At 41.5% G+C, this 26870-nt stretch overlaps 1 protein-coding gene and 1 long non-coding RNA gene across 3 annotated transcripts in view; both read left to right on the top strand.

Annotated features, from left to right (window-relative positions):
* Positions 1-9705: 9705 nt before the first annotated feature.
* On the top strand, positions 9706-18591 carry LOC136163411 (uncharacterized). Of its 2 annotated transcripts, none has more exons than XR_010662238.1 (3): positions 9706-9787; positions 10756-10873; positions 18511-18591. It is a non-coding gene; the product is annotated as an uncharacterized lncRNA (long non-coding RNA). The 2 variants fall into 2 exon arrangements; XR_010662239.1 differs by lacking the exon at positions 18511-18591 and adding an exon at positions 12492-12658.
* A 2361-nt stretch (positions 18592-20952) lies between these two features.
* The window catches only part of MCM6 (minichromosome maintenance complex component 6), a 34657-nt gene continuing 28739 nt past the window's right edge, over positions 20953-26870 (top strand). Inside the window, exons 1-2 of the mRNA XM_065931460.1 lie at positions 20953-21134; positions 25947-26093. Coding sequence (XP_065787532.1) covers positions 21028-21134; positions 25947-26093 — 254 coding nt within the window. The 5' untranslated portion in view covers positions 20953-21027. The remainder of the gene's footprint in view (positions 21135-25946; positions 26094-26870) is intronic.

The following is a 26870-nucleotide window of genomic DNA, read 5'->3' as shown; positions in this document are numbered from 1 at the left end:
CCCTCACTCTTAGAATTTATCCTAAGAATACAGGTACTCAAAAAAGATGTTACAGGGATGTTCCCTGGCCATCCAGTTGTATAACGCCGGGCTTCCATTGTAGGGGCCATGAATTCCATCCCTGGTCTGGGAATTACAATCCCACATGCCTCACTGTGCAGCCATTAGGAAAAAATAAAGAAGAAAATGGATATTTTAAGGATATTTATTGCAGCATTGTTTATATCAGTGGGCAAAAAATTGTCAACTTAAATTTCCACTAATAGGTCATTAAATAACTTATACACTTTATAGAATGTTAATCAGTCCTTGAAGAGCACAATACAGGCTGTCCTTATTTTGCATAGTACTGCAGGACCCTAAAAATGACCATTCAAACCCAAACTGTGCAAAGCAATGTCAAGAATCAAAGGGGGAAATATGATTGTTCTGTGATCTTTAAAATTTGTCAAATGCTAAAAATTCTCTTAGTGTTGATTATAAGTATATAGGAAAGTAAAAAATAGCAGTATTAATATTTAATTATATATTATAATTGAAAACATTAGAAATATTGAGAATTAAACAGTTTTCATCCTTTGTTTTAACATTTTATTAAGAGTGTTTCCCTTCTTGTTTTAACTTTTAATACGAAGAGCATCTGTCCTATGCTTTGGTGAATTGTCATGCTACTTCTTAAGTTCAGATAAACTTCTAACACTTAACCCTTTGTACTTTCAATGTCATGAAGTATGTCCAGGAGTTCTTTTAACTGTGAAGGTTTTTGCTCTTGTCACTTTTTCTGAAATATCTTCATCCTTTCCATCACAGCCACTTTTCTTGTTTATGTTAAGTATTTCATCTGGCTGCATATCTTTTTTTTAAATTTATTTATTTATTTTAATTGGAGGCTAATTACTTTACAATATTGTAGTGGGTTTTGCCATACATTGACATGAATCAGCCATGGGTGTACATGTGTCCCCCATCCTGAACCCCCCTCCCACCTCCCTTCCCATCCCATCCCTCAGGGTCATCCCAGTGCACCAGCCCTGAGCACCCTGTCTCATGCATCCAACCTGGACTGGCCATCTATTTCACATATGGTAATATAAAAGTTTCAATGCTATTCCCTCAAATCATCCCACCCTTACCTTCTCCCACAGAGTCCAAAAGTTTGTTCTTTACATCTGGGTCTCTTTTGCTGTCTCACATATAGAGTCATCATTACCATCTTTGTAAATTCCATATATATGCGTTAATATACCATGTTGGTGTTTTTCTTTCTGACTTACTTCACTCTGTATAATAGGCTCCAGTTTCATCCACCTCATTAGAACTGATTCAAATGCATTCTTTTTAATAGCTGAGTAATATTCCATTGTATATATGTACCACAGCTTCCTTATCCATTAGTCTGCCGATGGACATTTAGGTTGCTTTCATGTCCTAGCTATTGTAAACAGTGCTGCGATGAACACTGGGGTACATGTGTCTCTTTAAATTCTGGTTTCCTCAGTGTGTATGTCCAGCAGTGGGATTGCTGGGTCATATGGCAGTTCTATTTCCAGTTTTTTAAGGAACCTCCACACTGTTCTTCATAGTGGCTGTACTAGTTTGCATTCCCACCAACAGTGTAAGAGGATTCCCTTTTCTCCGCATCCTCTCCAGCATTTATTGTTTGTAGACTTTTTGATAGCAGTCATTCTGACTGGTGTGAGATGGTACCTCATTGTGGTTTTGATTTGCATTTCTCTGATAGTGAGTGATGTTGCTGGCTACATATCTTGAGTTTCTTAAATGGTGGCAGTGTCAACACTCCCATATTCTTATTTCCTCTATAAATCCATTTATATTAGATTCAACTTTTACTTTTTGCTTCTTTGCCACCCTTTCATTTTTGTTGGCCAATTCCCACTTTTTTTTTCAATTTTTATTTATTTATTTTTGGCTGTGCTGGGGCTTTCTCTAGCTGCAGTGAGCAGGGGCTACTCTTTGATGCAGTACATGGGCTTCTCATTGCGGTGGCTTCTCTTGTTGTGGAGCATGAGCTCTAGGCACACAGACTTCAGGAGTTGTGGCATGTGGGCTCAGTAGTTGTGGCACACAAGCTTAGTTGCTCCAAGGGATGTTTGGTCTTCCCAGACCAAGAGAGTCCATGTCCCCTGCATTGGCAGGCAAATTCTTAACTCCTGGACCACCAGGAAAGTCCAGTTCCCACTTTCAATGATCTATTTTTGTAAAATGTCACGAGTTCATCAGTAGATGATGTTATCTGCATGACCTAACATGTGGAGCCATCAGTTACTGACACACTTTGAAAGAAGCGATGTGACTGGTCACTACTCATGATGACTATCTGTTATTTGTGGAAGGATCTGTAGACTGAAGCGCTAGCAATGACATTTGTATTTTCTGGTAACTGAAATCTGAACCATGTTGTTAGAGGACAGGTATAATTTAACAAGATGGTAGAAACTGAAAATCGTATTTATCAAGACCACGCAAAGCTAGGACTACATATATATAGTATGCCTTGACATTGAAAACTCTTCATGTAAACTGGATATTATTTGCCCCTTCACCTTTCTGCTGTTGGAAGGTCAGCTTCTATGGACTACGTCAACCAGGTAACCTTCATAATGTCTTCTAATTGGATTTAATCGTCAGAAGTCACCAACAAGAAATCAGATGGAGAGAGAAGAGAAAGAAATTTATTTTCTTTCTCTGTTGGGCCACATTGTGGCCTTGGCTGCCCTCCTCTCCTGAAGGTCACAGCTTCCTCTTACAGCCACAGCTTCTTCTCAGGTCCAGTTACTGCTTCCTCCCTCTGCGCCTTCAGGCCTAACAAGGGTAACAGCTTCCTATGGCTGCTGGCTCTTGGATGCTCCACTGTCCCTTTACAGTTTCCTTTAAAGCTTCCCCAACTTTGTTTGGGGCTTCCCTGGTGGCTCAGATGGCAAAGAGTCTGCCTGCAGCGCAGGAGACCCAGGTTTGATCGCTGGGTCGGGAAGATCCCCTGGTGAAGGCAATGGCTACCCACTCCAGTATTCTTGCCTTGGAAATCCCATGGACAGAGAAGCCTAGCCAGCTACAGTCCATGGGATCACAAAGAGTTGGACACAACTGAGTGACTGAACAACAAACAACAGCAATATATATATGTGCTCAGAGAGAGGTCTGAAAGGATATAAACAGTAACCTTGTTTTTAGCCCTTTGCTTTTTTCCTGTCTGCTTTTAGAAATAATTGGATTACAAGTATTAATGGTTATATGAGCTTCAAATTAGTTATTCACTTCTCTGATTTAGTCGAATCTTTATACAAGTTTCCAGATTAACCACTCTACTTTTTAACCTACTCAGCCAGACATATCTTTGAGTATGCTTTAAAGCTGTTCCAACAAGAGTTGATCATGCAGCCATTCACATTAAGAAATTGCTGAACAGAGACAAGTTTTACAAATTAAATGAGATCACTTGTCTGCTTTCTTAAATGAGGAAACTCAGATCATGCTTTATTCCCTAACAGGCTCCTGCACCTGGGCTGTCACTGGATCTAATTTGGGATAGCTGACGTTTTCCAATTTGCAGGAAAACTGTCAACAAGCACAGCTGAATAGCTTTATTGTTGCTTTGGCTGATTATTAGCCATAGCCTCCACGGATCCAACTTAATATTCCCTTCAGAACCAGACCTAATTGAATTTTCCACCTGTGAGAAGCATTAACATGCTAATTCCAAAATTCTTTTTTTTTTTTATTGCCGGTCACTAGAATATTTAACAAAGCAAAGCAGTCATGGTAGGGCTCATCATATACACAAAATGGAGTTTGAAAATGCCTGTGTGACTTTATCACTTGAAATGCTGAAGATTGTTTGGGTTTTTTTTTTTAAGGTACTAAGAAAGTAAAACATTTCTTGAATATTTTTAAGGAGACCTATCATAGAAGAGCATCCTCAAAGAAGATCTGTCACTGGAATTCCTTCCCTTTGCCCTAACAGTTTACACAGCATTATTTGCAGAATGCACCGTGCTGCTTTTCTGATTCTAGATTAACGAAATATTTCTTCCATAACATTTTTATGTTTGCCCCACTTTTTATAAGACATTTTAAAACTGTAATAATAATAGTATCCTAGTTTATTTTTACTTTCCAAGTCTAGTAGACATGGAACGAATAACTGTTGAACAAAATACTTCCCACTTGGCTCTAATGCATCTACGTGGAATGCTATCAGGTTTGAGTAGTGTCTAGAATAGGAGAGGGATCTTAAGCAGGTCCAGGCTGTGGGTCAAGTAGCAGAACCTGTAGTTATTATGGAATAAGAAAAGGTACCATGTGGAGTTTATAGGAAGCCCCAACAGGAGAATCACAACACAGACCTGTTAGCTTCTGGAGCAAGTCTATGCCATCTGCAGCAGAGAAATATATACCATTCAGTAAACAACCTCTGTTTGCTACAGGGCCCTGGTGAAGATAGAACATGTGACCGTAGGACATCAAGTGACCATGCAACCAGACCTTTCCATTATGTGCAAGGTTCTATCAGATCCACCAAATTACAAGGGTCAAAGCAATCCATCATAAGATAGTGGTAGGTACATCTGGGCCTGGGCATGAATAGAAAAAAGCCCAAGTAGGCTGGATAAGCAGACCTCCCAGAGTCCCTTCTCATCACCACAGTTACTTCCTTGCTTCCCTCAAACTTATGGCCATGTGGAGGAACAAGGAGATTTCCCTAAGGCCAACTGGCAGAGGAGGAGAAGGCCATGATTGGTTCCTGGTTGAGCTGACCTGACAAGTGGCTGCTGCTGTTTCACTACCACTCAGAAGTGGCCTTGAAAGGCTTGAAATCCTCCCAACGGACAGTGCCTCTGGCTGACTTTGGCTTTTGTATGGAAAGAGAAGTGGCCCAAGGTAAAACCATATATAACATTTGTGGGCACACATGAATAGCTAAGCTGATTAGTCAGAGGCCAAGAAAGAGAAAGATTGGAAATTCGAGAATAAGGAGGCTTATAGAGAAGGCAGGGACTTCCCTTGTGGTCCACTGGTTAGGAATCTGCCTGCCAATGCAGGGTTCATGGGTTCAATCCCTGGTCTGGGAAAATCCCACATGTCACAGAGCAATTAAATCCATGCATCACAACTACTGAAGCCCACACACCTAGAGCCATACTCTGCAACAAGAGAAGCCACCGCAATGAGCCCGCGCACCACAATGAAGACCCAGCACAGACAAAAATAAATGAACAAATAAATTTTTAAAAAGAAAAAGCATATGGACAGATGTATGGGAGTAGGAACAGAATGTAAAGATCTTAGTATTACATGTTGCTGTTGTTGAGTCGCTAAGTCATGTCTGACTCTTTGGGACCCTGTGAATTACAGCATTCCAGGCTTCTCTGTCCTTTACCATCTTCCAATGTTTGCTCAAACTTATGTCCATTGAGTCAGTGATGCCTACTGACTCATCCTGTCTTACATGTTAATGCCTACCAGAGAACATCCACCATAGAAGAGGCACTTGTAGACAGTAGGCCCGTTGGTGTCAGCTGGGGTCTCAGCAGTTGCGGTTCTCAGGCTCTAAAGAGCAGTAGCTGTGGCACATGGGCTTAGCTGCTTCAGGGTGTGTGGAATCTTCCGAGAACAGGGATTGAACCCATGTTCCCTGCATTGGCAGTGGATTCTTATCGACTGTACCACCAGAGAAGTCCTGCCAGAGCCTTTTCTTCAAGGCTCCATCAACAATGAGATGACCCCTACACCTGCATGGATTCACCTAACTCTCCACCACTCATCATTGCATGGGAGAAAAAGAATGGAGGAGTCTGCTTCTCTGGTTTTAGCCTCTTGCTTACACCATTGCAGTAAGTGCTTAATGGTTTAGCTCTTTCATTTTTGGCTTATTTTTTTGATCAGCTATTCAGACATTTGACAACTTAGCTCTTTCCCAACTCAGCTGTGTTCCTGACACTGATCTATTATATACTGCACCCCCAGAAGTTTCAACCCTTATAGAAGGATAGGGGGCCTTTTGAATGCTTGACCAAGGCTCCTCTGTGGAGCCTAACATGGTCAACAACCACTACAAGATACACAGTGCCCATTAGGTAGAATACAAGGATACAGGAAGTGTAAGGAGTGACCAGCTCACCATCTCTTCCAGCAGTCCACCTGGGAAATTAGTGTTCCCTTCCCCACAGAATGAAACTGTGTGAATCTAAGGGTCCTGGTTCCCTGAGAGTAAATTCTTCCACCAGGAGGCACAAGAGAGCCCCATAGAGACACAATAGAGCTTGAAAGACACAGTAGAGCTTAAAACTACTGCTGCTCTTCTGCCATTTCAGGCTCCTCATGCCAGAAAGCAGGAGGCATGGAAGAGTCAACACTGGCAAGTTTTGTTGATCTGACTGGCAGGAGGAAGGAGGGCAGCTATCATACAGTGAGAAGAAAATGTCTGGACGTCAGATCCAGTAGGGGCTTCTCCTCATACATCTGCTAAGCAGTTTTAGCCATGGCCTGAGAAAGGCACCATGACCAAAGACTTAGGCCCTCAAGTACAAAGTTCTGTGTCACCCCACCAACTCAGCTTCAGCTGCAAGGGCTGTCTTTCATTCTACTAATCTTCCTCTTGTAAGTTTCTCCAAGAAAAGTGCCAACCAGGATCCTGGAAATGCTGTTCCCAGACGCAGAATTACTTGCTATATGAAAGCAAGTGGATCTAAGAGATGCAAGCATGGGCTATAGTGGATGCTGTGATGTGACACCCAGACATCCTCTTCAGGACCTCATTCACCACCAGCTGAGGGAGTGTGGCTGTTAAAGACTCACAGCCACATCCGTTTCTGGGAATTGCCCTTGACTGAAGGAAGGTGCTTCATTTAAAGTTACACTTCTTCCCCAAGGGCAGCCTGTATTCAATGACTGCTTGATCCTGGGGCAAAGTCGTCCCTGCCTTGATCTGGGACAACTCTGAGGGCACATCTGACCTCCAGGGCTATCTGCGGGGTTGACTGAGGTCTCTGCTTCACAGTTCAGCTTCTGCCTCCTCCTGGTTGTGCTTTCTTTAATTCTACTAGGTACTGACCCCAGAATCACTCCCCCTTAAATCTTTTGCACAGAAATCTCCATGTCAGTGCATTTCTGATCTGAGGACCAAGACAATGGGGAGGATGTAGTCTCAGAGGTTCCCCCTCTAGGCAGAATGAACAGAAGAGCATACCCTTGTATAAACCACAATGAAATCAATGAAATCCAGGTTCAGTACAATCCACTGAGATATATTTACTGAAAGCTGGTAAGCTGCCCTAGGAAACAAGATATATGTAAAACCCAAATGTCTCAGTTATTCTTTTTAAATTGGCAAGGAGGGAAAAAATTGCATTGGAACTACCATAATGCCAGCGAGAGTGCATCATTTTTCTGGAGGACAGTTTGGCAACACCTGTCAAGAGTATTAAATGCTTTTCCCTTTGACTCATTAATGCCTCAGAAAATTACCTAACACTTAAATAAAACTTGTAAAAAACATACTACATGGATGAATTTTATAGTAATCTGCTGCTGCTGCTAAGTCGCTTCAGACGTGTCCAACTCTGCATGACCCCAGAGACGGCAGCCCACCAGGCTCCCCCATCCCTGGGATTCTCCAGGCAAGAAGAGCGGAGTGGGTTGCCATTTCCTTCTCCAATGCATGAAAGTGAAAAGTGAAAGTGAAGTTGCTAGATAGCCATTAAAATAATACTGAAATATATTTATCAACTGAAAATGTTCATGACATATTGTTGAGTGGTTAAAAAAAAACTGTACAATAATGTGTTTCACATGGAATAATACACATCATCAAAATACTAACCAATAATATTTGTGTGATACAATTTGGGGTGGCTTTTATTTATTCACTTATTATATTCCTCTGCCTTTGTCTGTTTCCCTCTGAATATGTATTACTTGGAATTGTTAAAATTATAATTTACTGTAAAGAATAAATGATTTTTTTGCCTCCCAATAGGTTTTCTCAATAGATTATCCCAGTAGATTATACTTTGGCCACCTGATGTGAAAAGCCAACTCACTGGAAAAGACCCTGATTCTGGGAAAGATTGAGGGTAGGAGGAAAATGGGGCTGCAGAGGATGAGATGGTTGGATGGCATCACTGATTAAATGGACATGAGTTTGAGCACACTCCAGAAGATAGTGAAGGACAGGGGAGCCTGGCATGCTGCCGTCCATGGGGTTGCAAAGAGTCGGACATGACTTGTGACTGAACAATGAACAATGATCAGTTCAGTTCAGTTCAGTTCAGTCGCTCAGTCATGTCTGACTCTTTGTGACCCCATGAATCGCAGCACGCCAGGCCTCCCTGTCCATCACAAACTCCCAGAGTTTACTCAAACACATGTCCATCAGGTCGGTGATGCCATCCAGCCATCTCATCCTCTGTCATCCCCTTCTCCTCCTGCCCCCAATCCCTCCCAGCATCAGGGTCTTTTCCAATGAGTCAACTCTTCGCATGAGGTGGCCAAAGTTTTAGAGTTTCAGCTTCAGCATCAGTCCTTCCAATGAACACCCAGGACTGATCTCCTTTAGGATGGACTGGTTGGATCTCCTTGCAGTCCAAGGGACTCTCAAGAGTCTTCTCCAACACCACAGTTCAAAAGCATCAATTTTTTGGCACTCAGCTTTCTTCACAGTCCAACTCTCACATCCATACATGACCACTGGAAAAACCACAGCCTTGAGTAGACGGACTTTTGCTGGCAAAGCAATGTCTCTGCTTTTTAATATGCTATCTATGATGAGGTTATCTAATTTTACAGAAAATATCCTAACTAGAATCTCCCATTTCAACTTTCCACTTTTATATCACTTTATACTTTGTATATTTTGTTATGTTTGAATTTTTCTACAATGTATATTTACATTCATAACCTGCCTTCATCATTAGGTTGTAAGTTTCTAAGAGCCCTATCTATAGAAATGTCTGCCGACTGCAGGATATCCCAACACTGATGACTGAAGGACAGGGTTCCTACACAGAGCCGAAGCACAGAAGGAACCAGCAGCAGCACAAAACACTATCGCCCTTTGTTCCTGTTAATCAAAATATATAACAACAACAACAAAACCCACACACGCCACACACCCTCAGCAACTCTAGTGGAAGTCATGCTAGGAGTCAGACTAGCTGTCCTTACTGCCTCCCACATACCATGCAATGCAATACTTTCTGGAACATTGCTATCAGTCACAACCCCTGAAGGGAGCATGGGCTCTTTTTGGTTTTGTGCTTCCTTTTTTTTGTTTCATTTAATTATTCAGAATAACCTGGTGGACTTGCATTCAGATCAGAAGATCGTTTCTTGGGTCCATGTGATCTGCTTGTAAGTGCCTCTTATTCTGAGCTGCCTGTCAACCCACCAGGCTGCCAGGCCCAGGATGAGTCTACAGAGGCTGATAAAAGATGGATGACTAGCCCATGATGCCTACATAGCCTGCCACAACTGCACATGAAGAGTATGAATCCCTTTTTGTCTTAAAGAAAGTGTTGTGAAATTTCCTTTCTCAATTTAAAGCCAAAATGTGTTTGATCTCTTTATGAAACACTAGCTAATTACTTGGAGAAGGCAACGGCACCCCACTCCAGTACTCTTGCCTGGAAAATCCCATGGATGAAGGAGCCTGGTAGGCTGCAGTCCATGGGGTCGCTAAGAGACGGACACAACTGAACGACTTCACTTTCATTTTTCACTTTCATGCATTGGAGAAGGAAATGGCAACCCACTCCAGTATTCTTGCCTGGTGAATCCCAGGGATGGGGGAGCCTGGTGGGCTGCCGTCTATGGGGTCGCACAGAGTCTGACATGACTGAAGTGCCTTAGCAGCAGTAGCAGCTAATTAGTGGGCTAAACCGCAACAGAAAAAGTTTACCTAGTTGAGGCTCAATAGCAAGAAGGAATGAATTCTATCCAAGTCTTCAGTATGCTCCACTTCAGTCTGGCCCTGTAGAACGTAATATCCACAACAGACAGCCACTGTGGTATCGCTGATACCTTAGTACCAACACATAATAGGTATTCATTAAATACTTGTTGCATGGTTGAGTGAATGGATGGATGGAGCAAAGTTTGGGGATTGCTGAGATTTTTAGGGGTACCAGGTAGCTTCTGTCACACAAATAACTGTTTGCCACTGGCAGACTATACCCTATACTTCTAAAGTCAGAACTTAACCCATTTGCCTTGAGGTTTTTATTTCACGTAAAATGAAAATGCCCTGTGCATTGGTAAGAGAATAAACAACTTTCAGTCTTTATTGAATTTGTTACAACACTGCTGCTGTTTTATGTTTTGTTTTTGTGGGTCAGGAGGCATGTGGGATCCTAGTTCCCCAACCAGGGATCAAACTCTCATGGCAAGGCAAAGTCTTAACCACTGAACCTCCAGAAATGTCCCCAGTAAAAGAATAAATTGGTACAACCTTACTGAAAAGCAATTTAGCAGTTTATGAAAATGGAAAATATTTTCACTGTCACCTAGGACCAACCCTTTCAGAAATTTATCCTCCAGAAACACACACATACAAAGAGGTTGATTGCATTATTGTTTCTAATGGGGGGCAAGGGGAAGCAAGATGGGGGAAAAAAATTCCTAACCTAACCTACATACCCATATGTAGAGGATTGATTAGGGGGAAGCAATTTAACCACTGACTCTCCTCTTCCACCAATCAAAGATTCTCTGTGATCTTGACTCCCTCTCTCCTCCAAGGTGCTTCTAAGAGGCATGAGCCAGTGCCTCAGTGGTGACAACTGAGACACCTGAGAGGCACGGGGACAGGAGCCGCCAAGCGGCTCAGAGCCTGCATGGAACTGGAACAAAAGACGAGGTAAGGATCTGAAGGGGTGCCTAAGAGCATCTGATATCATAGCTGTATTTCTTACAACAATACTTGTCTTTTAGAGATACATACTGGAATATTTACAAAAGAAATTGTATAATGTCAGAAATTTATTCCCAAATAATTTGGTGTCAGGAGAAGATGGGTTATAGATCCAACAAGACTGAACTTGGTGAGAGATACATGGGGGTACATATTTCTATTTCATATATTTGGAATTCTCTATAACAAAAAATTTTCTTATGAAAATGTGCTCTTTGGTTTCTTAGGAGATATTAAGACTTCCCAAGTTCCCAGTTTTAATCAGTCAATAAAAATATTTGATATCAAGCCAAAAGATAACCAACCTAATCAAGGCAGAAAACTACATATGCCAACTGGGAGATGGAATGTTTCCAGCATTCAGAGAAAGGAGACAGAACCATAGACTGGGAGGCCAGAAAGCCTGATGGAGAAGGTGGGACAGTAAGGAGACAGGTCTAATCATAATGGACACGTATCCCCTGTTGGCAAGGGGTCTCTGGGTCCCTGGAAATGGGTATGCCAGCCACCTCAGCCCTGTCTGGATCCTCATATCAGGAAGTGGATTCCTGGAACACTGGTGTTTGCTCCTGGATTGCCTCAAAAATTCTGAAGACATGCCTTGGGCCAAAATTTCTCCCAGGCACATGTCATACCATTCTTGGTCTTTCCTCCCAAGTGGCAGTGATGTTTATAACATCACTTCATAACATCCATCTTCCACCAGTCTCCAATGGGTGGTCCTAAATACAGCTAAATTGCAGACCTCATTCACTTCGGCAGACGGTGGTGTGCAATTCTATGGTGCGGTGGGCTAACCAACCTTTACTGGTACAGAGCAGGCAGTACAGTGGGCTACAGCAGTTCTCTTTGGCTAAGCACTAATAAGAGTACCCCCAACAAGGTTACACACACACACACACACACACACACGTTACACCATAGTATGTTTACGTTATACAAGTATATTTTTATGGAAAATACTTCAGAGACAAACAGCATTACAGTGAATCAGTACTGAGGAGGGTTAGATAGAATATGAGTATGATATCTATTAATAATATATGCCAGGCATATTTGCACATATTATGAAGCACTTTACACATATTATCTCTTTTTTTAATTGTATTTATTTTTGGCTTTGCTGGGTCTTCATGCTGTGGATGGGCTTGCTTTCTCTATTTGCAGCAAGTGGGGGCTACTCTCCAGTGGCAGTCTGAGGTCTTCTCATTGTGGTGGGCTCGCTTGCTGTGGCGCACAGGCTCAAGGGTGCGTGGGCACAGTAGCTGTGGCGTGCGGGCTCCAGAGCACAGGCTCAGTAGTTGTGCTAAGCACATGGCCTTAGTTGCCCCACGGCATGTGGAATTCTTCCAGACCAGGGATTGAACCCACGTGCCCTGCATTGACAAGCAGATTCTTAACCATTGGACCACCAGGGAAGTACTATTATCTCTTTAAATCCTTACAGTGACAGTCCTACTGGCAGGTTTTATTATCATTCCTCAGATAAAAAACTCATTATAAATTATCTTATTTACTCTTTATAACGATAGTGCAATTACCAGGTTCCATTGTTGTCCCACAGAGAGGTGAAGTACTCTGCACGGAGAGTTTAAGTATACTGCACAGAGGGGTTAAGTCACTTACGGAGTGGAGCCAGGACTCAAATCCAGAGCCCAAGTGCTCAACTGCTGAGGCTATGCCCACAACTCAAAAATGCTGCTTCAGGTACAACTGGATTCTGGTGCAAGGTTCCAAGTGACTGCTCCTTTATTGTACACACTTTTGTAGAGCAAGACTTCCCCATATTTGCCTTTTGAGGAGGACAAGTAGGATCAGCTAATGCCAATTTTCTTGGGGAAGGGTTGTATGCAGGGAAGTTGCCAGCCCATCTAGTAACTGTGCAATCCAGAACAAAGTTCTCTTAGTCCAGGGTGATTGGCTGGGCTGGTAGAGTCTGACTAGATTTCAGCATCCCTGGACTTTGGCTACCATAGGTGGTAATCCCAGCCATAGGAGTGCAAGAGGGAGTCAGGGGAGACCTTCATGCAGTGAGAAGCACTCATTCCATCACAGATGTTGGGGGCCATGTAGTCTCCCCTCTATCCCTGAGTTGCCAGAGGGAGTAACTGCTGACTGGCTCTCTCTCTGCACCTTTGCTCCAACAGTCAATGGTTTCCAAAGCACCAAAGCCTATGTCAGGGCCTCTCAACCCAGACAGAGCAGAGCAGGTCTCTGTAGCCCAGTTCAGTAAGCCACCACTCACTCTGCTTCTTGGGCTCCCATCACACTCCCCTGCAACTAACTCCCATCCCCTCCACAACCTTGAAACCCCTTCGGCCATGGTCAGTCTCCGTCCTCCTTGACCACACTGCAGCCTTCACTCACGACGATGACTGGTTCTACAGCCTTCTCTTTTGGTTTTTCAGTTTCTCTTCCTATTTTTTTCTTTTTTTTTTTTTTTTTTTTTGGCTGTTCTTTCCCAGCCTCTCTCATGGCATTTTCCTCCTCAGCCTCCTTTTAAATGTTGGTATTCCCCAGGGCCTCATGCATGGACCCATGCATGCATGGACTCTTTCTTCAGATGCTGTCTGGGTGATCACATCTATTACTGAGCCTTCCCTAGTGTCTCTTCTGAGGAGTCCGCAATCTGTTTCTGTTGCCTAAATCTTTCTTAAACTTGAGAAGAAAAAAAAAAAGTGAATTTCAACAAACTTCTGCTTATACAATTCTTTAAATTAAAAAAATGTTTATTCTTTTTCATTTTTTTAAATTCTCTCTCTTTTTTTTTTTTTTTTTTTGCAAAGTCTTAATCACTGGGTTACCAGTGAAATTGAGTATTTTCATTTTACAATGCTCTTTAGATACACATTAGCCACAACCTTAGAGGTCAAGATTTAGGTCACTCAATATCCAGAAATATCCACCACAAAACACTTGGCAAAGCCTATCCTTGTTGTAAAATAGTTAGCTAAATCACACTGTTTTATTAGGGAAAAATATCCAACTTTGTTTTTCAGTTCAAACAAAAATGTTAATATTGTTTCAAGAAATAGTCTTAAAAACCACTGAGAGACAAAATACAGAACATACTTAGTAAAATTAATGATTATAAACAGTCAAATTGATATTAAAATAATACTGATATAATTCAGTTCAGTTCGGTTGCACAGTCATGTCCAACTCTTTGTAACCCCATGGACTGCAGCACGCCAGGCTTTCCTGTCCATCACCAACTCCCAGAGCTTGCTTAAACTCACATTCATCGAGTCGGTGATGCCATCCAACCATCTCTTCCTCTGTCGTCCCCTTCTCCTCCTGCCTTCAATCTTTCCCAGAATCAGGGTCTTTTCCAATGAGCCAGTTCTTCGCATAAAGTGGCCAAAGGGAGTTTCAGCTTCAGCATCAGTCCTTCCAATGAATACTCAGGACTGATTTCCTTTAGGATTGACTGGTTTGATCTCCCCTGCAGGCCAAGGGACTCTCAAGAGTCTTCTCCAACACTGTAGTTCAAAAGCATCAATTCTTTGGTGCTCAGCTTTCTTTAGAGTCCAAGTCTCACATCCATACATGACTACTGGAAAAACCATAGCTTTGACAAGATGAACCTTTGTCAGCAAAGTAATGTCTCTGCTTTTTAATATGCTGTCCAGGTTGGTCATAGCTTTTCTTCCAAGGAGCAAGCATCTTTTAATTTCATGGCTGCAGTCACCATCTGCAGTGATTTCGAAGCCCCCGAAAAATAAAGCCTGTCACTGTTTCCATTATTTCCCCATCTATTTGCCATGAAGTGATAGGACCGGATGCTATGAGTTTAGTTTTTTGAATGCTACTTTTAAGCCAACTTTTTCACTCTCCTCTTTAACTTTCATCAAGAGGCTCTTTAGTTCTTCTCTGCTTTCTGCCATAAGGGTGGTGTCATCTGCATATCTGAGGTTATTGCTATTTCTCCCAGCAATCTTGATTCCAGCTTGTGCTTCCTCCAGCTTGGCATGTCGCATGATGTACTCTGCATATAAGCTAAATAAGAAGGGTGACAATATACAGCCTTGATGTACTCCTTTCCCAATTTGGAACCAGTCAGTTGTTCCATGTCTGGTTCTAACTGTTGTTTCTTGACCTGTATACAGATTTCTCAGGAGGCAGGTAAGCTGGTCTAGTATTCCCATCTCTTGAAGAATTTTCCACAGTTTGTTGTGATCCACACAGTCAAAGAGGTGGCAAGAATACACAGAGGAACCATACAAAAAATATCTTAATGACCCAACTTCAATGGTGTGATCGCTCGCCTAGAGCCAGACATCCTGGAATGCAAAGTCAAGTGGGCCTTAGGAAGCATCACCAATATAATTAAATTACCAATTTTTATAACAGCTATAAAAACAGGAATATATTTATATGCTGTTTCTCTTTTCTTAATTTACAATAATGTAAAGTAAGTATAGTCAAAAATAATGTTATTATATAAATTGAGAAGTCTAATGAAAGTTTTAAATATTTTTGCAGTAATTGTGTTTGTGTATAATTATTTGGAAAAAATTACATAGGAATTATATAAAAACAGGTAAGGGAATTTCCTGGCAGTCCAGAGGTTAAGACTCCACATTTCCAATGCAGCAGGTGTGGGTTTAGTCCCTAATGGGGGAACTGAGGATCCTGTGTGCCATGTGGCACAGCCAAGAAAATATTTGTAAAAATAAATAAATAAGATTTTTTAAAACAGATAAAAACTGCCATCATTGCCTCTTCCCTCACCAGTCCTTTTGCCATACATCATAACTAAACTTTTCATACATAAGTAACTAAAGAGGAAGGCAAATGACTAAAAAGGCACTTAATCGTGTACTGCTAAAAATGAATTGGTCAACAGCTAACATATAATTTTATTTTGCTCTTATTTTGCTAATAAGACTATATATTAAATATTTTAAGAGAACTGACTTTCTTTGGAGGAAAATATTTCATACTATGAATATATTATTGATAAATATATTATTGAATATTGTATACCACCTAAAATAAACCATGTAAAATACAATTTAATCTGCTCATTTTATTCAAAATATATTGAAGTGTTAATAAGCCAGGAAAATATTACAATTAGCTTTAAAAGATTCAGTATCATGAACCTGTATTGCTACAGTCCAGCATAAGATATGTTTCAGGAAAGAAGAGCACTTATCTTCTAGAGAGTCTTTCTGAAATATCTACAGATGAAATAATATGAAATCCTTTTGAAGGATTTCCTTCAAAGTCATAAGGGAGTGGTGAGAATTGTACTTTACCTCTATGGTCTTCCTCCCAAACCCCCTACCTACAGTCTAAACATGAGGAAAATATCAGACAAATCCCAATTGTGGGATATCTTGCAAAATACCTGAGCAGTAATCTTGAAAACTATCAATGTCATCAAAACCAAGAAAATTCTGAGAACGTGTCAGACCAGAGGAAACTAAAGAGATAAAAGTAAATGTGATATGGCATTCTGGGTGGGATCCTGGAAGAGAAGAAGAACATGAGGTGAAAACCAGTGAAATCCTGGAGAAGGAAATGGCAACCCACTCCAGTGTTCTTGCCTGGAGAACCCCAGGGACAGGGAAGCCGGGTGGGCTGCCGTCTATGGGGTCGCACAGAGTTGGACACGACTGATGCGACTTAGCAGCAGCAGCAGCAGTGAAATCCAAATGAAGTATGGAGTTTAGTTAATAATACTGTACTGAAATTGGTTCTTATAGTTGTGACAAATGTACTGTGATAATGTAAGATGTTAACAATAGGGGAAAATGGGCATAAAGTATATGAGAACTCTGTACTATCTTTTGCAAGACTATTTTAAAAGACAATTCCAGGGACTTTTTCGGTGGTCCAGCGGCTAAGAATCTGCCTACCAATGCAGGAGACATGGGTTCAGTCCCTGATCTGGGAAGATCCCACATGCTGGAAGGCAACTAAGCCAGTGAGCCAAAACTGTTGAACCCAAGCTCCGCAACTAGAGAAAGCTCTCAAGCAGCAACAAAGACCCAATGCACCCAAAACTAAAGAAAGAAAAGACAATTCTAAAATAAAATTTTTAAGGGACTTCCCTGGCAGTACAGTGGTGAAGACTCTGCTTCCAACATGGGGGACGCTGGTTCAATCCTTGATAGGGAACTAAGATCCCACATGCTGTGCAGCCAAAAATAAATAAATAAAATAAAAATTTTAAGATAATCATCATGGAGAGGGAAAAGCAGATGGGGTGTATGGTTGGGACAAAATTGGCCACGTGTTAGTGGTTCCTGGGGCTATGTAATGGAAGTTCATTATACTTTTCGGTCTATATTTATTTATGACTGAAATTATTATAAGGTTAAAAAATACATATATTGTATTGGGGGGTCCTCAAAGCCATCCACAGGTTCTATGATTTGCTAGGAGGACTCTTGTTATTCAGTGGTCCAATCATGACCGACTCTTTGCAACCCCATGGACTGCAGCATGCCAGCCTTCCCTGTCCTTCACTATCTCCCAGAGTTTGCTCAAACTCATGTTCATTGAGTCGATGATGCCATCCAACCATCTAGGACTCAGCATATAATCATACAGCTATGAATTTCTTTTATTATAAGCTTTATTTGAGTTAAATATAGAAAACAATATACTTTTATTTGCAATTTAATGATGCAAATTGTTATGGCAATCTAAAATAGTTTACATTAATTCCTTTTATATTATATATCATTTAATCCTTTTGAACATTATATGTATGTAAGGAGTAAGCTAATCATTTATGAATTTTAACAATAATCAGAAAATTTTCTTTCAAAAAAATTTCCTTAAGTATGATGCTAGGTATAAAGCTCATAATTGCCAAAATATTTATATTAAGTGCATGAGCCCATCATTAAATAAAGATAAATATCCTGACAGTGAAAGGACAGAAGATAAAATCAGCAAAGGGAAAAAGCACAGGAGGCAAGGTTCAGACAAAACCCAGCACAAGCTTCCTAGAGTCCTCTCCCTCTGAAGTCAGACAGAATGCACTTAATTCCTTCCCAGGATCACACGTGTCTACCAGGGACGCTCAACTGGAGAAGCCCAGTGCTGTTACTGAAGACTGGTTACATAAGCACCCTCTGCCTAGCACATGTCAAGATTCCAGACTCTCAGAAAACATCTAGTATCAACCACATTGTAAAACATTTCAGGCACAGTGAGCCATCCATACCATTTAGGTAAAGTGTAATATCAGCGTAGGGAAATATTTAGCAGTCAAGTTCCCAAATGCGAACCAAAGGCCAACCCTGCCAGCAAGCCTTTATAAGGATAGTCTCAGGCCTATACACACACACACGCATACACACACACAGAGGCATACCACTCTCTGATACAGCACAAGGATGTTTTATAACTCACATCCTCCTCTTCTATGGAAGGTACCTCCACAATACTCACTTGGAGACCCCGTCTCCTATTCTGGTCGACAGGTGCATGTCTGAAGGCAAGAGGGAGAACCTGCAAGGTGTGGAGGGCTGAGAAGAACAAGTTCCAAGATTCTCTGTGGGCATAGCCATAAAAAAGCCTGGAACTCTACACTTTTGTTCTTTGCTTTTTTCCTTCTGTAGGTGGTACTTAGTTCTGAGAAGTCTACCTGGAGAAAGAGAAGGAAAAGAAAAATGTAAGAGAAAAGAAGGAGGCCTTCTGAGAGACTGAGACAGAATCCCGTCAGCAAAATGCTCCTGGATATCTCCTGGATCCATTCTTATGCCAGTGCAGGAGGGTTGGGAATATCATAAAACAGGTGAGTTTAAGGTTCCTGCTGGTGAGGAATAAGTCAGTGAGGTTAAATAATTTGTCTAAGGACACACATGAGTGTGTGGCAGAAGTAAGACTCAGACCCAGGCAGTCTGACTTTTGGAGTTCACGCTCTCAGTTGCTGTATTTGTTATAACTGTTTGCTTTCTCCTAAAATAATTGTAAATGAGGCATTAAGTTCGTGTGATTTTAAAATATGCAGCATCCCCAGAAGCCACAAATGATTACTGACATTCCAGCTTTTCCTTGCTTTCAGTCAGAACCATGTAACAGAATGATTTCTGGGTAATTACTGGGCAGTTCATTCCTAACTTTTTTGGAAAAATCCATCTATGAAAGCCAGAGATCAGCAACCCAAAGTCTCCATTTTTAATTGTGTTGCAGCTTATGTGAAATCAGTTATGGCTGAGTATAATCTTTTACATCTCATAGTTTTGATGCCTTTAAGTTTGAACCAGAGATTCTCAGAGGACCCTCTGGGGGTCTCTGAGATTCTTTAAAGAGGTTCATGAGGTCAAAACTATTTCAAAATAATAATGGGGTATTAATTTAATTAATTTAATTTTTATTAAAGAGATTTACAAAGTGCTGAACAGTATAAGTCTTACCACTACACTTGTCCTATTTTGAAAATACAGTTTTCAGAAAATATTTGTTAACATGTAATGGGTTTATTGTTATTTATACATGAATAAATATTTAGAAATTCTTAATTTTAGTTTCTCAGTAAATAAGTAGATAAACGTCAATAGGTATACCCCATGTAACTATCAATAGATAAACCCCATGTAAACAAAAGCTCTTTGGGGGCTTCAAAGACTACAGAGGGATCCTGAGATCAAAAACTTTGAGCACCACTAGTTGTACCATCGGAGAAGGAAATGGCACCCCACTCCAGTACTCTTGCCTGGAAAATTCCATGGATGGAGGAGCCTGGTAGGCTGTAGTCCATGGGATCGCACAGAGTCGGACACAACTGAAGTGACTTAGCAGTTAACTTGGTATATACAAGTGGTGATGTTCTGTGGGCAGGCAGATCCGGAGCTGGTGAAGAGCTGAGGGATACAGATCTGCAAGGGTTCCCATCCCCTTCAAATGAGGTATTACACACCATCTGATATACTATGGTACACAAGCAATGAACTTTTTTGTTAAACCTTGTAAATGTCTTGTGAATAGGGCCTTCAACTTATGTGTGTGTGTTAAAAGAATGACTGGAGCTTCTATCATCCTGTTTGCCATTAAAAAAAAAAAAACTTTCCTTTTAATATACTTAGAAGCCTCAAAAAATAGAACTAAGCCAAGTTTCTCATAATTTTTGGAGGCCCAAGAAAGATAACTGGTTGGTAATACACTTTGAGAATTCATCAGCACCCAGATCTTGGTGAATTGAAACTAAGGGAGTGGAGAGGCTCGCCTAAGAGAGCTCCTTTAGGAGAAAAGAGGGTTCTAGAACCAGCACATTTAAGGGACTCCCTAAAGAGCCACCTATAAAGGGGGCTAATCAGAAATGGCTCAGATATAGGAGAAAACAAGTGAAATGAAGTCGGGGAAATATGGCCACCAAGGGGTGGAAAGGCAAGTCAGGAAGACCCAAATCAAGAGTGCGTTTGTCAGAGGAATTAAATCAACAGCGTCAAATCATCGCTGATTTTCCTCGGTCAGCACCAACCAGAATAATCCTGCCAGCTCCCCTGTCTCCTTTCCCCCTGGTACTGTTTATACATCACTTTTAACTCTTTTTACAGGATTTTAACCGGTGGTTCACAGTTTATGTCCTCCAATTGGATGGCTCCAGGAGTTGGTGATGGACAGGCAGGCCTGGCGTGCTGTGGTTCATGGGGTCGCCAAGAGTCGGATGCGACTGAGCCACTGAACTGAACTGAATTGTATGGCTCAAGCAGGAGGTCTGAATCTTACTCGTTTTCCTCTCTAAAGCCTTATGCCTCCTGCTCAATTAATATCACTCAAACGATTCGAAGAAAATTTGAAAAATCACCCCCGACCCCACCCCAGAACAAAGATCTTATCTTTCAACCTCCAGCAGCGAAATTTCCCTGGACACGACCAACTGCGCAGGCGCAGAGGCAGACCACCCAGCTTTCTCAGAGCTTTGCATTTGGCGCGAAATCTCCGCTCTGTGGGCGGGGCTGAGAGAGAAACCGCGTTCATTGGACAGGTTTGGCGCGAATCTCGGGGCTCCTGAGCCACGATTGGTTCCGGCCTTCCAGCGAAGGGGCGGGACGGAGGCGGTGCGCGCAGAGCGGCAGCGGCGGAGGAGAAGCAACTCTAGTGTGGCGCCAGCTGTCCTTCAGCGTTAGGCAGATATGGATCTCGCTGCCGCGGCGGAGCCGGGCGCCGGCAGCCAGCATCTGGAAGTCCGCGATGAGGTGGCCGAGAAGTGCCAGAAACTGTTCCTGGACTTCTTGGAGGAGTAAGTCGGCGGTCGCCCCCTAATCGCGGAACTTCCCCTCCCGGCTTCCGGAGTCTGGGGCCGCCTAGGGCCTCGAGCGCGTTTGGGTACTGAGGGGTCGCGCGCCTTGGAGAGCGGGCCCCGGGGAGGAGCCTGGGCCGGGCTGGGCTGATCTCCAGGGTTGGTGAAATTCATCTGGAGCCCTTCCTCGGGCTCCTGCCGTGTGCTGTGTCCTGGGCCGAACGCTTAGGCCCGTTGTTCAGCTCTCACAGCCCTGGGCTGGTGGTCGCGTAGCCCCGGGTTCCCTGTGCGGACGCCGAAGCTGGGTGGGAATGAGTAACTCGTCCAGTTAGGCCGCACGTCTGAGTCGTGGGGGAGGCCGAACTGGCGGGGGAATCCTGGCGGGGACCTCATGGGGTCCACCGAGGGCCAGGCAGCCCTGGAGCCTGTAGAGGTGAATGTGCGGGAATGAACCTGGTGCTTGACAGATGCTCGGGTTAGGGGCCGCCCTGCGTGGCTTATGGCACTGAACGCATTTCCTCCGTCTCTTGCTTCCTTCCCTTCCAACCCCCCAAATCCCTCTTTTCTTTCTTTCTTTTCTTTTTTTTTCCAGTTGTTTTTTTTAGGCTCCAGGCATCTCAAACCGCTTCTCTCTGGCTTGCAGCCACTGCCACCAGTTACTTTTCTTAGATATCTCAGAATATCGCTGCTTTCCTTGTGTATGGACTCTACTGCTTCCAGGAAGAAGAAAGCACTTTGGAATGAGTTAGGAAAAAAATTTTTATAAGAAAGAGCTCAGCTTTTTAATGTGATCATATTTTGCATTTGAAGTACTCTTTGATGACATCCTTGGTCTGAGATTCTGCAATAGTCCTAAAAAAATTATATACGATTTTTTTTATACGATTTTACTAATATTTAGAAGCTCTACTAAGTTCTCAGCATTAGTTATATTGAAGCTTTAAAAAATTAGCACCATGTCTTATGAAAATACTTTCCATCATTAAAGTTTCTTGTGGCTGTCCTTAGGGACCTTAATGACTTCAGTATCTTTAAGCATAACATGACAGGAAATTCTTTTGTTGTTGTTGTTGTGTAAAAACCCGTTTTAACCTTTTTTAAACATAGAGTTCACTGATGTTAAGTACATTTGCCTTGTAATATAGTCATCACTAACATCCATCTCCAGAAGCTTTTCTTCTTTCCAAACTCTGCACTTACTAAACAATGATTCACCATTCCCCCCACTTTCCAGCACCTGGCAACCACCATTCTGTTTTCTGTCTGTGAATCGGACTACTCCAGGTACCTCAGACTTCATGTTATACAATATTTGTCCTTTTGTGACCAGCCTACTTAACTTAGCATAATGTCTTTGAGGTTTATCCATGTTGTAGCATGTGCCAGAATTTTCTTTTTAAGGGTGAATAGTACTCATTACCGTTTCATTTGTTGACTCATCCATCCATGGACATATGGGATATTTCCACACTTTTACTGTTAATAGTTCTGCTGTCTTAATAAAATTCTGATATACTTAATACCGTAGCTTATATTTCCCTACTTTTCATAATGTTATTCTCTGCCTGATAACTATTCATCCTTCAAAGCCTAGTTAAAGATTCATAGCTGTTTGTTAAACCCTATGAATCTTTCAGGCAGCACCAATCCTTTCTTCCCCTATGTTCCCAGGCTGCCACTTTGCATGACCTCTGGTTGTGTATCTACTGCCAGTTATTTCATCTGAATGTGAATCTCATGCTTAATCCCACCTAGCCACCATACCATTTTACGAAGGTCCTCAACTATGTTTGATATTAACAAATACTATAGTTACCTTCACTTCCTTGCAGTTTGCCTTGCAGCTAACTGCTGGGCACAATGATGAATAAGACAAATAATCCTTGTTGAGAAAAAAAATGTTAACTCCCTCTCAAAATACCAACTTTGGTTTGCCATTCCTTATGAAATAAAGTCCAAATACTTCACAGCTGCTCTTTCTAGTTTCATCTTCCACAGCCATTCTGTCATCACCTACAGTCCTCCCATATCTTTCCTGACTGTCCCATACTTGGAAACATCTGTAGCCAGTCTATCTATCACTCATTTTTCCTTTCAGATTTTTTAAAAGTCTTAACAGGCCAAATTCCAGTGGCACCTGTTATATGCATAAAGCGTTTCTAGGTGTTGCTGTTAGGCAAAATTAGTTTATATGCACCTGTCACATTTCTTTCACCTTTTTTTTTTCCTTTATTGTGGAAAGAACACTTAACATGAGAGCTACCCTCTTAACAAAATTTTAACTGTACAATGTATTGTTGTTCAGTAGATTCTGTTAGAACTTATCCATCTTGCTTCACTAAAACTTTTTTTTTAACTTTAATAATTTTTATTTATGTTTTGTTTTTAATATTGTGTTAGTTTCTGCTATACATCACCATGAATCAGCCATAAGTACACATATGTCCCCTCTCTCTTGAACCTCCCTCTCACCTCCCACCCCATCCCACCCCTCAAGGTTGCCACGGAGCACCAGGTTTGAGCTCCCTGCATCATACAGTAAATTCCCACTGCTGTCTCTTTTACATATGGTAATACGTATGTTTCAGTGTTAACTCTTTCAGTTTGTCCCTCCCTCTCCTTCCCACACCGTGTCCACAAGTTGTTATCTTTATGTCTCCATTGCTGCCCTGCCAATAGATTCATCAGTACCATCTTTCTAGATTCTGTATATATGCCTTAATAAACAATGTTTGTTTTTCTCTTTCTGATTTCACTTTGTTTAGTAGGCTGTAGGTTCATCCACCTCATTAGTATCGTTTCAAATGCATTTCTTTTTATTGACTGAAACTATGCCTGTAATACCTCCACATTTTCCTTTTCCTCCAACCAACATTCCACTCTTTGATTCTATGAATTTTACCTTTTTTTTTGGTCTTCACCCCATGACTTATGTTAATTTCCTGACCAGGAATTGAACCCCGGGCCCACAGCAGTGAAAGCACAGAGTCCTAACCACTGAACTGCCAGGGAATTCCCAAATTTGACTCTTTTCGATACCTCATATAAGTAGAATCATGCAATATTTGTCTTTGTGTGATTGGATATTCATTGGAAGGATTGATGCTGAAGCTGAAACTCCAGTACTTTGGCCAACTGATGCAAAGAACTGTCTCATTTGAAAAGACCCTGATGCTGGGAAAGATTGAAGGCAGGAGGAGAAGGGCATGACAGAGGATGAGATGGTTGGATGGCATCACCAACTCAATGGACATGAGTTTGAGTAAACTCTGGGAATTGGTGATGGACAGGGAAGCATGGCCTGCTGCAGTCCATGGGGTCGCAAAGAGTTAGACACGACTGAGCGACTGAACTAGACTGGACTGAATTGGTTTATTTCATGTAGCACCATGTCCTCAAGATTCATCCACATTGAGACATTGCAGAATATCCTGTTTGAAGACTGAGTAAACATATAGAGTAACATGGAAACTTAGATTACCGTGTGTAAAATAGATAGCCAATGGGAGTTTGCCGTATGACTCAGGGAACTCACACTGGGGCTCTGTAACAAGCTAGAGGGGCAGGGTGGAGAGGGAGATAAGAGGGAGGAAACGCATGTATACCTGTGGCTGATTTCAAGTAGATGTTTGGCAGAAACCAACAAAATTCTGTAAAGCAATTATCCTTCAATTAAAAAATGTTTTAGAAAAAGATTGAATAAACATTTTGTTTATTTGTCTTAGACGTTTAGATATCTCATCCTTCTCTTTAATAGAAATGTCTCCTATGAGAGTGTCAACCCTAGGAGAAGAGCAATGCTGTTATTTCCAACTTATGGTACCTCTGTCATAGTGCTTTCCAGAGAGACGTTCATAATGTATTAAACAGAACATGCTGTATTTGAAGGAAGAATTTAGTTTTCCTCAAAACTATCTGCATAGTTATGTTAAAAGAATAAAAAGTAAATATGTTAGTATGATACTTATTAGGAAAAAACACCCAACTTTACTTTGTGTGTATGTACATTTTCATTTCCCTGAGGTCTTGAGCCCTGAAGCATCTCGTTTCCGTGTATTTATTGATATTCTTGTTCTTAAATCAACAATCTGTCAGTTTTCCCTTCAGAAATTGAATCTTTGGATTATAACCTGAGTTTTTGTGTTTTAATATTTTTTAATCAACAAATGCTAACTGTTATTTTATTGTTGTTATGTACAGTTAAGATTGGAAAATGGTAAATCAAGAAATTCAGATTTGGGACTTCCCTTGTGGTCCAGTGGTTAGGAATCCACCTTGCAACACAAGGGTTGTGGATTTGATCCCTGGTCAGGGGACTAAGATCCCACGTACCATGGAACTACTAAGCCTGCGAACCTCAACTACTGAGCCAGCCAGCACACCACAACTAGAAAGTATGTGCTGCAACGAAAGATCCCACACAACGCCGTGAAGATCCCAAATGCCACAACTAAGACCCAATGCAGCTAAATCAATAAATATTGGCGGGGGCGGGATTCAGATTTAAATCTGAAGACCTAGTTTTTCTATGTTCCCAAGTTTACAAAAGATTTCATAGGCATTCTCTCATTTAATCATCACAGTTTACCTTACAGGATGATGTTCTAATCTTTTTTATTATTATTATATTAAAAAAGAAGTGGGACAGGTTTAGAGAAGACAGGTAACTAGCCTTGAGGAGTACAACTACTAAAATGGGCCTCTCTGGTCCTAAAGCTGATGATCTTTAACCAGTACACTGAATTATCAGGCATTCAGATTCTTCTTTTTACTGCCTAATTTCAGTTTCATCTGATTTGTATGTATCTGCAGGTTCCAGAACAGCGATGGAGAGATTAAGTACTTGCAGTTAGCTGAGGAGTTAATTCGTCCTGAGAGAAACACGTTGGTTGTGAGTTTTGTGGACCTGGAGCAATTTAACCAGCAACTTTCTACCACCATTCAAGAGGAGTTCTATAGGTATGGTATATTAATCTTTAAGTAAATATGGAGCCTGGGAAGCCAGCTCTTGTTGGAATGGAAGTGTTAATTTGTGAGGATAAAGGGAGGGCAGGTGTCACAGAAGCCCTTTTTACAGCCAGTGGTCATTTTAGTGCTGCTCTGAGCTAATTTAGGCCTTTGTGGGGTTGACTAGTTTTCACATGCAGATATTGAAAATCTCTGCTTTCTATTGATAGTTTTTCCAAATGTTAAGAGAATTGCTTATTTCGTGTCAGGCATTCGGTACTATTATGTCATTAATTTAATCCATTCCCCATCCCATATTAAATAAAATCCCTTGAAACATTTTAAAAGCTGAAGAATATTTGGGGGGCAGAAGTTAGACATTAGGCTTTTAATCTACTTTTGATTGCTATATAAAGCAAGAAACATCTTTCTACACAAAATTCTGTCTTCATTTGGATTAAATAAATGTGACAATCTGTATAAATAAAATCAGGTTAAAATAAACACTGTGGACACTTATGAAGGAGAAATGAAGACCCAGAAAGAAAGAGTCACAGTCCTGTTTTTTCACCTGGTGGACTGGGAAATGGATTTGTCTCAGTGTTTCTAGTTATATCTGACTATCAAGAATGGCTAGAAGGATGAGCAGTAGAGTTTATTGTGAAAGTATGTAGTAGGAAAAGTTGTCCTGACAAGTGAGAGGGAGGTAGAAAATTGGGCTGATGGTAGAAACACCTACGTCCATACCTCATGCACAGACTCTGCTGCACAGTTCTGTCTCCTGAGGGT

Source organism: Muntiacus reevesi, chromosome 3 (assembly GCF_963930625.1).
Source record: "Muntiacus reevesi chromosome 3, mMunRee1.1, whole genome shotgun sequence".
NCBI classification, from domain to species: Eukaryota; Metazoa; Chordata; class Mammalia; order Artiodactyla; family Cervidae; genus Muntiacus; species Muntiacus reevesi.
The sequence above is the reverse complement of the archived record's forward strand: the minus strand, read 5'-3'. Positions and strand labels throughout refer to the sequence as shown.